The sequence below is a fragment of the Lithobates pipiens genome, unplaced genomic scaffold (genome assembly GCF_037356315.1).
Source record: "Lithobates pipiens isolate NorthernLeopardFrog02 unplaced genomic scaffold, aLitPip1_a1.2 Scaffold_27, whole genome shotgun sequence".
In the NCBI taxonomy this organism is placed as follows: Eukaryota; Metazoa; Chordata; class Amphibia; order Anura; family Ranidae; genus Lithobates; species Lithobates pipiens.
The window spans coordinates 30,507,376-30,522,274 of record NW_027507788.1 but is presented as its reverse complement, the minus strand read 5'-3'; the positions used below and the strand labels follow the sequence as shown (position 1 = coordinate 30,522,274).

Below are 14,899 nucleotides of genomic sequence, written 5' to 3'. Positions count from 1 at the left end.
ATTTACTTCCGGGACTGAGCCGAGTGCATGCTGAGGCCTGACATCAACAGTTCTTCGGTAATGCAGGTTGCCTCCCAGGAGCAGAGGCCCCAGAAAAGAGAGAGCTCTTTCCCAAACATGTACTCTCTCCGCAGCCACACCTTCTGGACCTCCCTCCCGGGGAATGGCTGAAGTCAGATAAATATTCATAACCATATCTTTCCTATTTTAGTTCTGTAAGCTTCTTCAATACACCCTCAGGTTTAGGGATAGATCTGACCAGACCTGAAAAATAAATTGCTGCTCAACTGAGTACAGCAGAGCCAAAAACTACATTTATCCAGCCTAGGGTAAGGGTGCTAGATGTAGAAGAAAAAGATATACACCATGCCCCAAAGAACTGGTAAAAAGAACAGCCAGAGATCCAACCTTGAAAAGCAGAGGAACATCTAAACATTGACCATGCAGTCTTATGCCGCGTATACACGGTCGGATTTTCCGAGGGAAAATGTTCAATGGGAGCTTTTTGTTGTAAACTCTGACCGTGTGTAAGCTCCATCGGACATTTTCCATCGGAATTTCTGACACACAAAATTTGAGATCTGGATCTCAAAATTTCTGATAACAAATTCCGATCATGTGTACACAATTCTGACGCACAAAGTTCTACGCATGCTTGGAATCAAGCAGAAGAGCCGCACTGGCTATTGAACGTCAATTTTCTCAGCTTATCGTACATCACCGCATTCTTGACGTTCGGAATTTCCGACAACATTGTGTGACCTTGTGTATGCAAGACAAGTTTGAGCCAACATCCGTCGGAAAAAATCCCATGGATTTTGTTGTCGGAATGTCCGATCGTGTGTATGCGGCACACGTTTTTTTTTTGTATTGTTGCAATCTGCCATTTTCCTGGAATAATAGGTGCTCCAAGTCTCCAATGGGGTCTAGTCCTAATACCCATTCTACCAAGGAGGGCATCGTTGACGATTTCCAATGGCTCTAGCCACTGATAGGAACTGACGAAGGATATATTTTTTGTCTCATTCAATAGGCCCGGGGAATATAGACAATAATGCAATCTTTGGTGATTGTGGAAGTTTTGTGTCCACAACTGAAGAGAAAAAAACGAAAAATGTTCTCCAAAATGCTTTAATTGATGGGCAATCCCACCATACTGGAGTCATGGTGCCTTTTGAGTTGTGACATCACCAGCAGGTATTTGAATCCTTTACTCTAGTAGTTATTGATAATTTGTGAGTCATTATGAAACAATTTTCTCATTTGTCAGGCCAAATAATAGTTTGGAGTTCACTTTCCCAAACAGACATGTCCGGGGGAAGACTAGGGTAGATCTGATTAAATGTAATTTGGACATTTCAATAAAGTTTCAAGAAAAGGGAAACAGTAAACTTTTTTTTTTTAACATGTGGCTAGTGTGAACCTTAAAAGGCCCACTTTTATTAAGTGAACTAAAGGGTGTTTTTGTATACTAGACATGAGTTCTTTCATAGCTGTGTTTGTTTTCTTCCTCTAGAGAAGAATTTCTCTCCTCTGCTCCTCAGGGACTGGCAGCAGATGTCAAAGAACACGCCTTCCGCACAGAGGACCGCGACATGTTCAGCCACTATGTCGGAAGTCACTACAGCCTGCGTGTTCTGTACAGTTCTGATGATAGGTAAGTGAAGACGACCGTGTCGAGTTTAATCGAGTTTAATTAAGCATTACAAAGCATCGCAGATACCCAAATCCGGTAATCCTGTGCAAGCTTTTAACTGCTTTGGGCAGTCAGAGCAATAGTAGATTAATAAGACTGGTCAAATTCGGTTACTCTCCTTTCCTGATCACTCTGACTTGTTATGTAAAGGTTCTAATATTTTACATATTGCTGTTAATAGGACCAATGTGGTGTACATAGAGGTCAGATTTAAAGAGGAAGTAAACCCTGATGGGTTTACTTCCTCTTTCATTCCCTGCAAAGGCAAAGCATAATGGACTGCAATGCATCGCATAGTAGCCCATTATGTGTCACTTACCTGACACAGGAGCCAGCGATGTCACCGCTGTCCCCTGTAGTCCGGCGCATCCATCTTTTCGGGGGGGGGGGTCTCGCAGCTCCGCCGCTGTCATTCGGCGGAGCCGCGATGACGTCACTCCCGCGCATGCGCACGGGAGCCGACACACGCGGCAGTTCCATTGTTGGAAATGCCGCGCTTAGTGCGCCTCTGCCTGTCTTCGGGCAAATATCTCCTAAACCTTATAGGTTTAGGAGATATTTCTTGGACCTACAGGTAAGCCTTAATCTAGGCTTACCTGTAGGTCAAAGTGGTTTGTAAGGGTTTACAACCACTTTAATGTTCCTTTGCATAACCCTTTCCCGCCCAATTCCCCCTTACACACGATCAGAATTCTCGTCGGAAAAAGCTATGATGGTTTTTCTGACGGAATTCCGCTCAAGCTTGGCTTGCATACACACGGTCACTTAAAAGTTCACTGAACTTTCAACCGTCAAGAACGAGGTGACGTACAACACTACGACGAGCCAAGAAAATTAAGTTCAATGCTTCCGAGCATGCGTTGAATTGTTTCCGAGTAGGCGTAGGAATTTTGCGTGTCAGAATTGCTACAGACGATCTGGATTTCTGATCGAAACTTTTTCTGTCTGAAAAATTGAGAACCTGCACTCAATCTTTTGCTGGCGGAAATTCGGCCAGCAAAATTCAGATGGAGCATACACACGTCGCATTTTCAGACGAAAAGCTCTCATTGGTCTTTTGATGGCCGAATTTCTGATCGTGTGTCCTCGGCATTAGCCTATTTCAAACATATGTTGCTTACATGTTAAAATCAGTATTTTTTGCTAGAAAATACTTAGCCCTTGTACACACGGTTGGAGATTCCGTCGGAATGTGTCCTATCGGACTGTTTTGTCGGATATTCGGATATTCCGACTGTGTGTGGTATGCATCGGACTGTTTCCGTCGGACCAAATTTTCCAACTTGCTGGAAATATTTTCCGACAAACTGCTCCGATCGGACATACTCCGATCATGTGTAGAGTATTCCGATTGGACAAAGTGCCACGCATGCTCAGATCAAATTCCTACATCAAAGCTATTGGCTACTAGCCTGAACGTAGTCCCATCGTAACGAAATTACGTCATCACGCTCTGAAAGATCGGATTTTTCGACAACTTTGTCCAACCGTGTGTATGCAACAGTTTCCGACACAATCCGACGGACAAAATCTGACGGATTTGGTTGGCAGAATGTCTGACCGTGTGTACGGGGGCTTAGAACCCCCAAACATATATTTTTTAACAGAGACCCTAGAGAATAAAATGGTGATTGTTGCAATATTTTATGTCACACGGTATTTGCATAGTGGACTTCCAAACGCATTTTTTTGGGGAAAAAATACACTTTCATGAATTAAAAAAAAACTAAACAGTAAAGTTAGCCCAATTTTTTGTATAATGTGAAAGACGATGTTACACGGAGTAAATAGATACCTAACATGTCATGCTTTGAAATTAGGCACACTTGTGGAATGGCGACAAACTACAATACCTAAAAATCTCCATAGCCGACACTTAAAACATTTTTTTACGGTTACAAGATTAGAGGTACGGAGGAGGTCTTTTGCTATAATTATTGCGCTCACTCTGATGATCGCGGCGATACCTCACATGTGGGATTTGAACACCGTTTACATTTGCGGGCTTGACTTACATATGCATTTTCTTTGTTGCGCAATCACGCTGATCACTTTTATTGCTGTCACAAGGAATGTAAACATCCCATGTGACACTAATAGGTGGTGGCAGGTACTCTTCGTGGAGGAATCGGGGGTCTTAAAGACCCCCCGATCCCTCCTTTGCACTTAAAAGTATTCAGATCGGCAAAATTGGTGATTCTGATAACTGTTTTGGCGTAGTTTGGGGGGGGGGCACAGTATGGCATGTTCACCCTGGGCTCTAGATCACCCTGTCCCGGCATTGGTTTCAGGAAGAGCCTACATGTGATGCTGAACTTGGGGGATTGAAAGGAATGTAATCCAATGAATGAAAGGGACAGGCCAGGAACAATCGAGCTGGGGGAGTCCTAGATAATGTTGGTTGTCCTCCAGCCAGGAAATGATTTATAATGTGCACTACTCTATTATATGCTGTACAGCGCTGCGGTCTATGTTCACATCAAAAATTATTTCTGACTGACCCATGCTTCTGTTTTTTTCAGCACATTCGCTGAAGTGTTTTCATTCTTTCAATACGGTCCCGGGAACCGAAGGTGTGGAAGGGGTTTTATTAAACTGTTCATCCAAACAAGATGCCTGCATACTGATCTTCTACAATATCGAAAAAAGAAGTACGTATTACTCCGTCCTATTGCATGAAACCTTCACACAGAACTTTGGTGACCCAATCGATTTAACCATGAAATTCACTATTTCATTTGCTGACATTTCATTTTAATTAGTCTCTAATTTCATCATACTGCTTTAGACAAAATTTTGTTTGGGGAAAATATACACACACTTGTGCTCATAAGTTTACATACCCTGGCAGAATTTATGATTTCTTGGCCATTTATCAGAGAATATGAATGATAACACAAAAACTTTTCTTTTACTCATGGTTAGTGTTTGGCTGAAGCCATTCGTTATCAATCAACTGTCTTTACTCTTTTTAAATCATAATGACAACAGAAACTACACAAATGACCCTGATCAAAAGTTTACAATGATTCTGGCCTGATAACATGCACACAAGTTTGAATGACTATAAAGTCCTTTACACACGATCGGACTATCCGGCAGACTTAGTCTGGCGGACCAGAGTCTGCCAGACAATTTGACTGTGTGTGGGCTCCAGCGGACTTTGAAAGAAGACTTGACTCAAAATTGTCCCGCCGGTCTCGGCTTTCCGGCAGACAATTGACTCGTCTGTGTGCTAGTCCGCCAGACTTTATAAATGAACGGACTAGCCCATAAACGATCTAAAGTCTGTTCATTTTGAACGTGACTTCAGGTACGACGGGACTAATGAAGGAAGTCAATGTCGCTGCTTCCATCGGCGAGATTGACACCTCACGAGCCCTGGTATGGGTTTTAAGGGTAAACCCTATGCCGAAAAACAACATGGGGGTCCCCCCAAAGTCCATACCAGACCCTTATCCAAGCACGCAGCCCGGCCAGTCAGGAAAGGGGGTGGGGATGAGTGAGTGCCCTCCCCCTCCTGAACTGTACCAGGCCGCATGCCCTCAACATGGGGGGGTGGGTGCTTTGGGTAAGGGGGGCACCCTGCGGCCCCCCCACCCCAAAGTATCTTGTCCCCAAGTTGAGGACAAGGGCCTCTTCCTGACAACCCTGGCCGTTGGTTGTCGGGGTCTGTGGGCGGGGGGCTTATCGGAATCTGGGAGCCCCCTTTAATAAGGGGGCCCCCAGATCCCGGCCCTACACCCTATGTAAATGAGTACAGGGTACATTGTACCCCTACCGATTCACCTGGAGGAAAGAAAGTCAATAAAAAAACACACTACACAGGTTTTTAAAGTAGTTTATTAGGCAGCTCCGGGAATCTTCTTCCGACTATGGGGGTCTTCTCGTAGGGCTCCCCCACTATCTTCTGCTCTTTTGCCGCTCTTTTGTGAGCGGAGGAGCCCGGCTTTCTCCTTCGTCGTCGTCCGGGGGTCTTCCTCCAACTTTGTGGGTCTTCTTCCGACTTCTCCGCGCTTTCCGGCCTCTTCTCCCACTCTCCAATTCTTCTGGCGGGCTCCCCACTATCTTCTTCCAGCTCTTTTACTAGCATTGGCCCGGTCTTCTCGTTCACCATTGTTGCCGCCGTCTTCTTCCTCTTCTTCCTTCTTCTCTTCTTCCTGCTGTAATGCCGGGGACACGTTGCGCAGCAACTTATACAGGCAGTCACCGGGTGATGTCCCATGGTGACCCCGTCCCTTATGATGTCACAGTCCCGGGGGATGCCGGGACTGTGACATCATAAGGGGCGGGTCACCATGTGACATCACCCGGTGACCCCACCCCCTATGCCTATATAAGTCGCCGCATACCGTGTCCATGGCATTACAGCGAGAGAGAGCGTCGTGTCAACATTGGAAGAAGAGAAGAATGAAGAAGAAGAAGAAGACGGTGACGATGGCGGCGACAAAGGCGACCGAGAAGGCTGTGCCAACGCTAGTAAAAGAACTGTAAGAAGATAGCGGAGAAGCTCGCCAGAAGAACCGGAGAGTGGGAGAAGAGGCTGGAAAGCGCAGAGAAGTTGGAAGAAGACCCCCAAAGTCGGAAGAAGACCCCCTGGACGGCAACAATGACGAAGGAGAAAGCCGGGCTCCTCCGCTTGCAAAAGAGCGAAGGAGACCTCTGGCGAGACCTCCGGTGAGAAGACCTCCGAAGATGGAAGAAGACTCCCGGAGCTGCCTAATATACTACTTAAAAAACCTGTGTAGTGTGTTTTTTTTATTGACTTTCTTTCCTCCAGGTGAATGGGTAGGGGTACGATGTACCCCATACTCATTCACATAGGGTGGATCTGGGGGCCCCCTTATTAAAGGGGGCTCTCGGATTCCGGTAAGCCCCCTGCCCACAGACCCTGACAACCAACGGCCAGGGTTGTCGGGAAGAGGCCTTTGTCCTTATCAACATGAGGACAAGGTGCTTTGGGGTGGGGGCCCGCAGGAGGGGGCGCTCGCTCATCCACGCCCCCTTTCCTGACTGGCCGGGCTGCGTGCTCGGATAAGGGACTGGTATGGACTTTGTGGGGACCCCACGCCATTTTTTTGGCATAGGGGTTACCCTTAAAACCCATACCAGGTGACAAACCCGCCGGAAAATCAATTTGTGTGTGGTCGTGTGTGTGCAAGTCTGCTTGTTCAGAAAGTCCGGATAGTCATATTGTGTGTACGGGGCATTTAAGGTAAGCATCCTCACCTGTGATCTGTTTGCTTGTAATTAATGTGTGTGTATAAAAGGTCAATGAGTTTTTGGACTCCTGACAGACCCTTGGATCTTTCATCCAGTGCTGCACTGACGTTTATGAATTCTGAGTCATGGGGAAAGCAAAAGAATTGTCAAAGGATCTGTGGGAAAAGGTAGTTGAACTGTATAAAACAGGAAAGGGATATAGAAAGATATCCAAGGAATTGAGAATGCCAATCAGCTGTGTTCAAACTCTAATCAAGAACAGTCAGGTAGACCAACTAAAATTTCAGCAACAACTGCCAGGAAAATTGTTTGGGGTGCAAAGAAAAACCCACAAATAACTTCAGGTGAAATACAGGACTCTCTGAAAACATTTGATGTGGCTGTTTCAAGATGCACAATAAGGAGGCACTTGAAGAAAGATGGGCTGCATGGGCGAGTCGCCAGAAGAAATCCATTACTACACAAATGCCACAAAGTATCCCGCTTACAATATGCCAAACAGCACAGAGACAAGCCTCAAACCTCCTGGCACAAAGTCATTTGGAGTGACGAGACCAAAATTTTGCTTTTTGGCAACAACCATAAATGCTTAATTTGGAGAGGAGTCAACAAGGCCTATGATGAAAGGTCCACCATTCCTACTGTGAAACACGGAGGTGGATCGCTGATGTTTTGGGGATGTGTGAGCTGCAAAGGCACAGGAAATTTGGTCAAAATTGATGGCAAGATGAATTTAGTATGTTATCAAAAAATACTGGAGGAACATTTGCATTCATCAGCCAGGAATCTGCAGATGGGACGTACTTGGACATTCCAACATGACAATGATCCAAAACACAAGACCAAGTTTTTGTGTTATCATACATATTGTCTGAAAAATGGCCAAGAAATCATAAATTCTGCCAGTGTATGTAAGCGTATGAGCACAACTGTATATATCTTTATACGCTGTATTGCCAAAAGTATTGGGATACCTGCCTGTACACACGCATGAACTTTAATGCCATGCCAGTCTTAGTCCGTAGGGTTCAATATTGAGTTGGCCCACCCTTTGCAGCTATAAGGCCCCTTTCACACTGGGGCGGGAGCGGAGTCGGCGGTAAAGCAGCGCTATTTTCGCGTTGCTTTACCGTTGTTTTAACCCCCGCTAGCGGGCGAAAAAGGGTTAAAACTGCCCACAAAGCGGTGCTTTGCCGGCGGTATAGCTGTGCTGCCCCATTGAATTCAATGGGTAGGAGCGGTTTAGGAGCAGTGAATACACCGCTCCTTCACTGCTCCAAAGATGTGGCTAGCAGGACTTTTTTCACTGTCCTGTTAGATCACCAATCCAGTGTGAAAGCCCTCTGGCTTTCACACTGGAGTGAAAGGGGCCAGATTTTTTCAGGCGTTATAAAGGCGCTATTTTTAGCACTGTAGCGCCTGAAAAACGCCCCAGTGTGAAAGGGGCCTAACAGCTTCAACTCTTCTGGGAAGGCCGTCCACAAGGTTTAGGAGTGTGTCTATGGGAATATTTGACCATTCTTCCAGAAGCTCATTTGTGAGGTCAGGCACTGATGTGGACGAGAAGGCCTGGCTCGCAGTCTCCGCTCTAATTCATCCCAAAGGTGTTCTGTTGGGTTGAAATTCAGGATAGTCATGTTCCTCCACCCCAAACTCACTCATCCATGTCTTTATGGACCTTGCTTTGTTCACTGGTCCAAATCATTTGGTGGAGGGTGATTATGGTGTGTGGGGTGGTTGGGCTTGGCCCCTTAGTTCCAGTGAAGTGAACCAGTATATCAAGATATTTTGGACAATTTCATGCTCCCAAACCTGTGGGAACAATTGGAGGAAGGCCCCTTCCTGTTCCAACATGACTGCACACCAGTGCACAAAGCAAGGTCCATAAAGACATGGATGAGTGTGTTTGGGGTGGAGGAACTTAACTTAACTGCACAGAGTCCTGACCTTAACCAAATAGAACACCTTTGGGATGAAGTAGAGCAGAGACTGAGAGCCAGACCTTCTAATGCAACATCAGCGCCTGACCTCACAAATGCACTTCTGGAAGAATGGTAAAACATTCCCATAGACACACTCCTAAACCTTGTGGACAGCCTTCCCAGAAGAGTTGAAGCTGTTGTAGCTGCAAAGGGTGGGCCAACTCAATATTGAACCCTATGGCCTAAGACTGAGATGCCATTAAAGTTCATGGGTGTGTAAAGGCAGGGGTCCCAATATTTTTTCAGGGACTGGCACTGCCAGACCCTGCCATGTGATACTGCCCCATGACATCACAGGTGGCTTCCCAATCATTTTGGCAATATAGTGTATGTATACTGCATACTGGATAGATAGATAGATAGATGGATAGATAGATAGACATAAATATGTATAATATAAATGAAAAAAAAAAAATATATATATACATATATATATATATATATATATATATATATATATATATATATATTTAACCACTTCCCACCCGGCCAATGTATATATACGGCCGGGTGGGAGCCGCCTGCTCCTGATAGGACGTTCAGGAACGTCATTCAGGAGCAGCGGGATCGCGCGCGCGCGCGCCCGCGCAGCGGCGCGATCCCGATGTGCTCGTGTCACCCGGACACGGCACATCTCAGATCGGCAGGAGGGCTCTGTGATTGGCCCTCCTGATCACATGACGGCCATGTCCAATCACGGCCGTCATGTGATGTAAACAAACAGCCGGTTGCTAGGCAATCGGCTCTCCTCTCCTCACACGGAAGTCACTGCTGAGAAGAGGAGAGCAGAACGCTGCAGCCGGCTGATGATCAGTGAGTATGGGCTGCTTTTCACAGCTTTTTACTCACTGATCATCAGTGTAGTGTAAACACACAACACACCACACAGTACAAACACAGTCCCCACATATGTCCCCAAAACACACATGTCCCCAAAACATACATGTCCCCAAATAATAAAAACACATGTCCCTAATAATAAAAACATGTCCCCCACATATGTCCCACTAAAATCACATGTCCCAATGATTATCTGCACACATATGTACGTGATCACCTGCACACATATGTACATGATCATTTGCGTACATATGTCCGTGATCACACAAACCAATTATTATACACTTAACAGAATTTTTTTTACCAAAAACATGTAGCAGAATACATTTTGGCTTAAATTTATGACAAAATTTGATTTTATTGGATTTCTTTTCAAATAGAAAAAAGAAAATATTGTTTTTTTCCCAAATTTCCGCTTTTTTTGCGCTTATATCGCAAAAAAAAAAAACGGAGTCGTGAATAAATAACACCAAAATAAAGCTCTATTTGTGCGAACAAAATGATAACAATTTCATTTGGGTACAGTGTAGCATGACCGCGCAATTGTCACTGAAAGCGCTAGAGCGCTGAAAGCTGAAAATTGGGCTGGGAAGGAAGGGGGTGAAAGTGCCCTGTATTGAAGTGGATATATATACACATATACATATATATGTGTGTATATATTTTTGCTGTGCATTTTTATTCATCATTAAAATTTGTAGCAGGAGCTTTCCAATATTACTTTATTACTTTCACTTGTAGGTCAGTTCTCCCCTCGGACTTTTTAAACAAAGGGTCAGCTCACTCTCAGTCAGTCTTTTTGGGCTGTGGTTAGTATAAGTAGAAAAATAAGAATTTAATGTCCAGGGTTTGAGGTCAATGGTAGTAATAAATGTTCTTGGTAATCTGCAAGGGTAAAAAGTGTTCCTGTGTTGGAGAACCGTGGGAGTAAAAATACTTCTGTGTTGGCAGACTGTGGGAGTGAAACTGCTCCTACCTTGGTGGACTGTGGAATTAAAATCATTTTAGCATTGGTAGTCTGTGGGAGTAAAGAATACTCATGCATTGGTGGACTGTTGAAGTTAAAATGCTCCTGATCAAGCACCAAACACTACAATGATGGCCATGGGGAACTAATATATTTTAGGTCACAAGATTAGCACACAAACATTACAATGGTGGGAGTGATGAGCTTCTTTATTTTAGGTCATGAGATCAAGCGCGTGGTGGAGGTTCTAAGATTTTATTTTATTTTATGTGTAGCACCCTCTAGTGTGTGCCACTAGAATTAAGATTAGGTAAAAGCATATTTCTGGCCAGGAACAAACCTAAGTCACTGAATAGGGTCAGGGATACTAAAGACCAGGGCTGGATGCCAAATCCTGACAGCTCTCTGGTGCCTCTCCCTGCTATCTAGAAGGTTAGAGAACCTTCTAGAACTAAAGGGCGAGGGTTAAGAGGGGCTGCCTTGAACATATATTGGCTCTCAGCCATTCCCCAGGGGTGGGATGGCAGGGAACTAGGAAACCCATAAATAGACCTAAGCCATGCCAGCAGGGGGAGTCGGATGGAACTGGATGGAAGAGAAAGAAGCAGTGCTGAGCAGAGTCTGTCGGTGGCCCTGGAGAGACCCCTTACTGAAGAGGGGGGGGGGGGGTACCTCGGCAGGAAACTCAGGAAATCTGGCTTGGAAGGATCCTAACACAGGAGGCAGTGGGAGGATTCATGCCAGAGAGGCAGCAGGAAGGAGCAAGGAGAAACAGTGAGTAGATAAGCATGGTGCAGAGCAAGACAAGGGGAGAGACTGTCATCAGTAACAGTGCTTTCTTGAAGATTGCGTAGTGCCAAATCTTCATCTAACCTTGCCCTGGGAGGTCTCCATGTGTGTGTGAAAGTTGGGCAGGTCTGGGGCAGAAAGTCAGTCGGGAGGATTGGAAGTAAGATCAGCCAGGTGATACTGGTGGCAGCCAGGTAGGCTAGCATTCTACAAGCAAGTAGATCTGGGATCAGTGGCCACAGGGAAGCAGAAGAAGAGATGTCATGCTGTTTACTCTAATTATGCCACTTTTGTTAAGGGACTGAGAGTTCCCGCGTGTAATGGGCCTTTGCTGAATTAGCAATATCCTGCTAGTTCCAACAAGAGTGAGCAGCAGGTGCTGTACATTGTAAACCAAGTTTGTACAGGTGGAAGGAAGAAGAGGATTCTTCGTAAATAGCGAGGAAGTTGTCCCTGGTTCTGTGTTTGAACATTTTCAAGTTGGGCATTCCATAATTCCCCAAACCCATCCAAGTTATCATCCCCCAATAAAAACAAGAAAAACAAGCCAAAGAATATTCTCTCAGTTGGAGTGAATAAAGAAAAATGCTATGTGACTGGCTATGCAGCAGTGGGGACCTGAGGACATCAGCAACTCCTAGGGGGGTAGTGCTACATAGGTAATGAGATCAAGAGATAAGAACCACAATGGTGGAAGTGATGAGATTTTTTTATTTTAGGTCATGAAATAAAGCACTAAGGACTACAATGGTTGCAGTTTAGGGATTCTTTATTTTAGGTCATGAAATCAAGCTCTAAGGATTACAATGGTGGTAGTGGCAGCAATAAGTTTTTTTTTAAGAGCGAGCACCAAAAACTCAAATGGTGGATGTGATGAGATTGAGAGTTGAAGTGAAAGAAAGAAAATGCTATGTGACTGGATATGCAGCAGTGGAGACCCAAGGACATCAGGTACTCCTACGGGAGGGTGTGCTACATACAGTAGGATGGCCAGACATCCCCGGTTTCCGTGGACAGTCCCCGGATTGAGGACACTGATCCGAGGACAGTGTCCTCAATCCGGGGACTGTCCACGGATCAAGTCTGTCCCCAGTTTTGTCCCCGGATTGGATTTGAACAGGGACTGGGGCAATTTCAAAGACAGTCAGTGCAGAATAACAGATTAAAAATCAGAATTACACACCTCCGCTCCGACACTCCTACTAGCCAAGGGGGTGTATTTTTTTCCATTATCTGTGCCCCTTTCTGATCATGTGCTGGTCAGAGCGGTGGGAATATTTCTTCAGTTTCAGGCGCAGGCCCATTGAGCTCTGCTTGTATGTTCTTCTGCCTTGGCTCAAGTCCCGGCCAGCTGCTTGCCTGCTTATCTCCTTGCGTTCCCTGGCAGAGTGATCTTCCTCTGCTCCCCACGCAGTAGTAGCCGGGGCCTGGAGAGTAAGACTTGACACGTTGTGAGGCGGGCGGCGATGGGCAGAGAGTCGCTGATTGGTGCCATTATCAGTAAAAAAAAAAAAAAATGCCCCCAGAATTCATTTTAAAAGTCTGGTCACCTTAAAGCGGGAGTCCGCCGGGACTTTTTATTTTTTTTTAAAAGCCAGCAGCTACAAATACTGCAGCTGCTGACTTTTAAAATAGTGACACTTACCTGTCCAGCGCGCCCGCGATGTCGGCACCCGAAGCCGATCTCTAGATCGTCTCTCGGGTCCTGCCACCGCCATCTTGGGTATGGGAATCAGGAAATGGAGCCTTTCGGCTTCATTTCCCGGTTCCCTACTGCGCATGCGCGAGTTGTGCTGCGCAATAAGGACGGTCCCCGCTGCCTCTGGGATCTGTGTGTTTCCCAGCAGGCAGCGGGGCACTTGCGGAAAGGGGCGGGCACTTGCGGAAAGCGGCGTAATCTACGCCCCTTTCCGCAGAGAGCTATCCCGGAAGTGGGTGCAGATACCTGTACTGTACAGGTATCTGCACCCCCCTGAAAGGTGCCAATTGTGGCGCCGGAGGGGGGGAGGGTTCCGATGAGCGGAAGGTCCACTTTAGGGTGGACCTCCGCTTTAACATACAGTAGCTAATCAGATCAAGAGCTAAGAACTACAATGGTGACAGTTACGAGATTCTTTACTTTAGGCCATCAGATCAAGTGCCAAGCACTAAAATGGTGGCAGTGGTGGGATTATTTACTTTAGGCCATGAGATCAAGTGCTGAGCACTACAACGTTGGCAGTGGTGGGCTTCTTTACTTTAGGCTATGAGATCAAGTGCCAAGCACTAAAATGGTGGCAGTGGTGGGATTCTTTACTTTAGGCTATGAGATCAAGTGCCAAGCACTAAAATGGTGGCAGCGGTGGGATTCTTTACTTTAGGCCATGAGATCAAGTGCTAAGCACTAAAATGGTGGCAGCGGTGGGATTCTTTACTTTAGGCCATGAGATCAAGTGCTGAGCACTACAATGTTGGCAGTGGTGGGCTTCTTTACTTTAGGCTATGAAAACAAGTGCCAAGCACTAAAATGTTGGCAGCAGTGGGAATCTTTACTTTAGGCTATGAGATTGAGTGCCAAGCACTAAAATGGTGGCAGTGGTGGGATTCATTACTTTAGGCCATGAGATCAAGTGCTAAGCACTAAAATGGTGGCAGCGGTGGGATTATTTACTAAAGGCTATGCGATCAAGCACCAATCACTAAAAGGGCAACAGTGGGGAAATTATTTCAGGTCACAAGATCAAGCACTTAGAACTACGATGGTGACATGGCTGAGATTCTTTATTTTAGTTCAGGAGATCAAGCACCAAACACTACAATGGTGGCCCTGGTGAGATCATTTATTTTAGGTTTGTTAGATTAACTGCCAAACACTACAATGGTGGAAGTTATGATATTCTTTGTTTTAGATCATGGGAACAAGAGCTAAGCACTACATTGGTGGCACTATAACTCGATGAAAACGTACTACATTTTAAAATAAACACATGCTTGTTGTGTTGTGTAGGTGACAAGAAACTGGAGGGATATCTATATTCAATGCGATGTGCACAGAAATCAGAGTGTAATATGGCAGAAAGCATGACTACAGCTGGATTCTACATATCCTATAATAGCACCTGTTGTGATATAGATAAATGTGTCCCGCGGAGACCTCTCTGTGAGTATACTGTATATTTACGTCATATGAATTGACAACTGCCATCTGTATAAAGCCCAACTGAAGACACATCGATATACACTATATTAGCAAAAGTATTGGAGCGTCTGCCTTTACACGCACATGAAATTTAACAACATTCCGGTCTTCATCCGTAGGGTTCAATATTGAGTTGGCCCACCCTTTGCAGCTATAACAGCTTCAACTCTTCTGGGAAGGCCGTCCACAAGGTTTAAGAGTGTGTCTATGAGAATTTTTAACCA

General features: G+C 45.4%; 1 protein-coding gene across 2 annotated transcripts in view; it reads left to right on the top strand.

The window, feature by feature from the left end:
• Positions 1-1,520: 1,520 nt before the first annotated feature.
• Positions 1,521-14,899, top strand: part of LOC143933722 (uncharacterized) — a 37,484-nt gene continuing 24,105 nt past the window's right edge. For both annotated transcript variants that reach the window (XM_077456719.1, XM_077456717.1), the window contains exons 1-3: positions 1,521-1,657; positions 4,219-4,347; positions 14,484-14,636. In XM_077456719.1, coding sequence (XP_077312845.1) covers positions 1,558-1,657; positions 4,219-4,347; positions 14,484-14,636 — 382 coding nt within the window. In that variant the 5' untranslated portion in view covers positions 1,521-1,557. The remainder of the gene's footprint in view (positions 1,658-4,218; positions 4,348-14,483; positions 14,637-14,899) is intronic.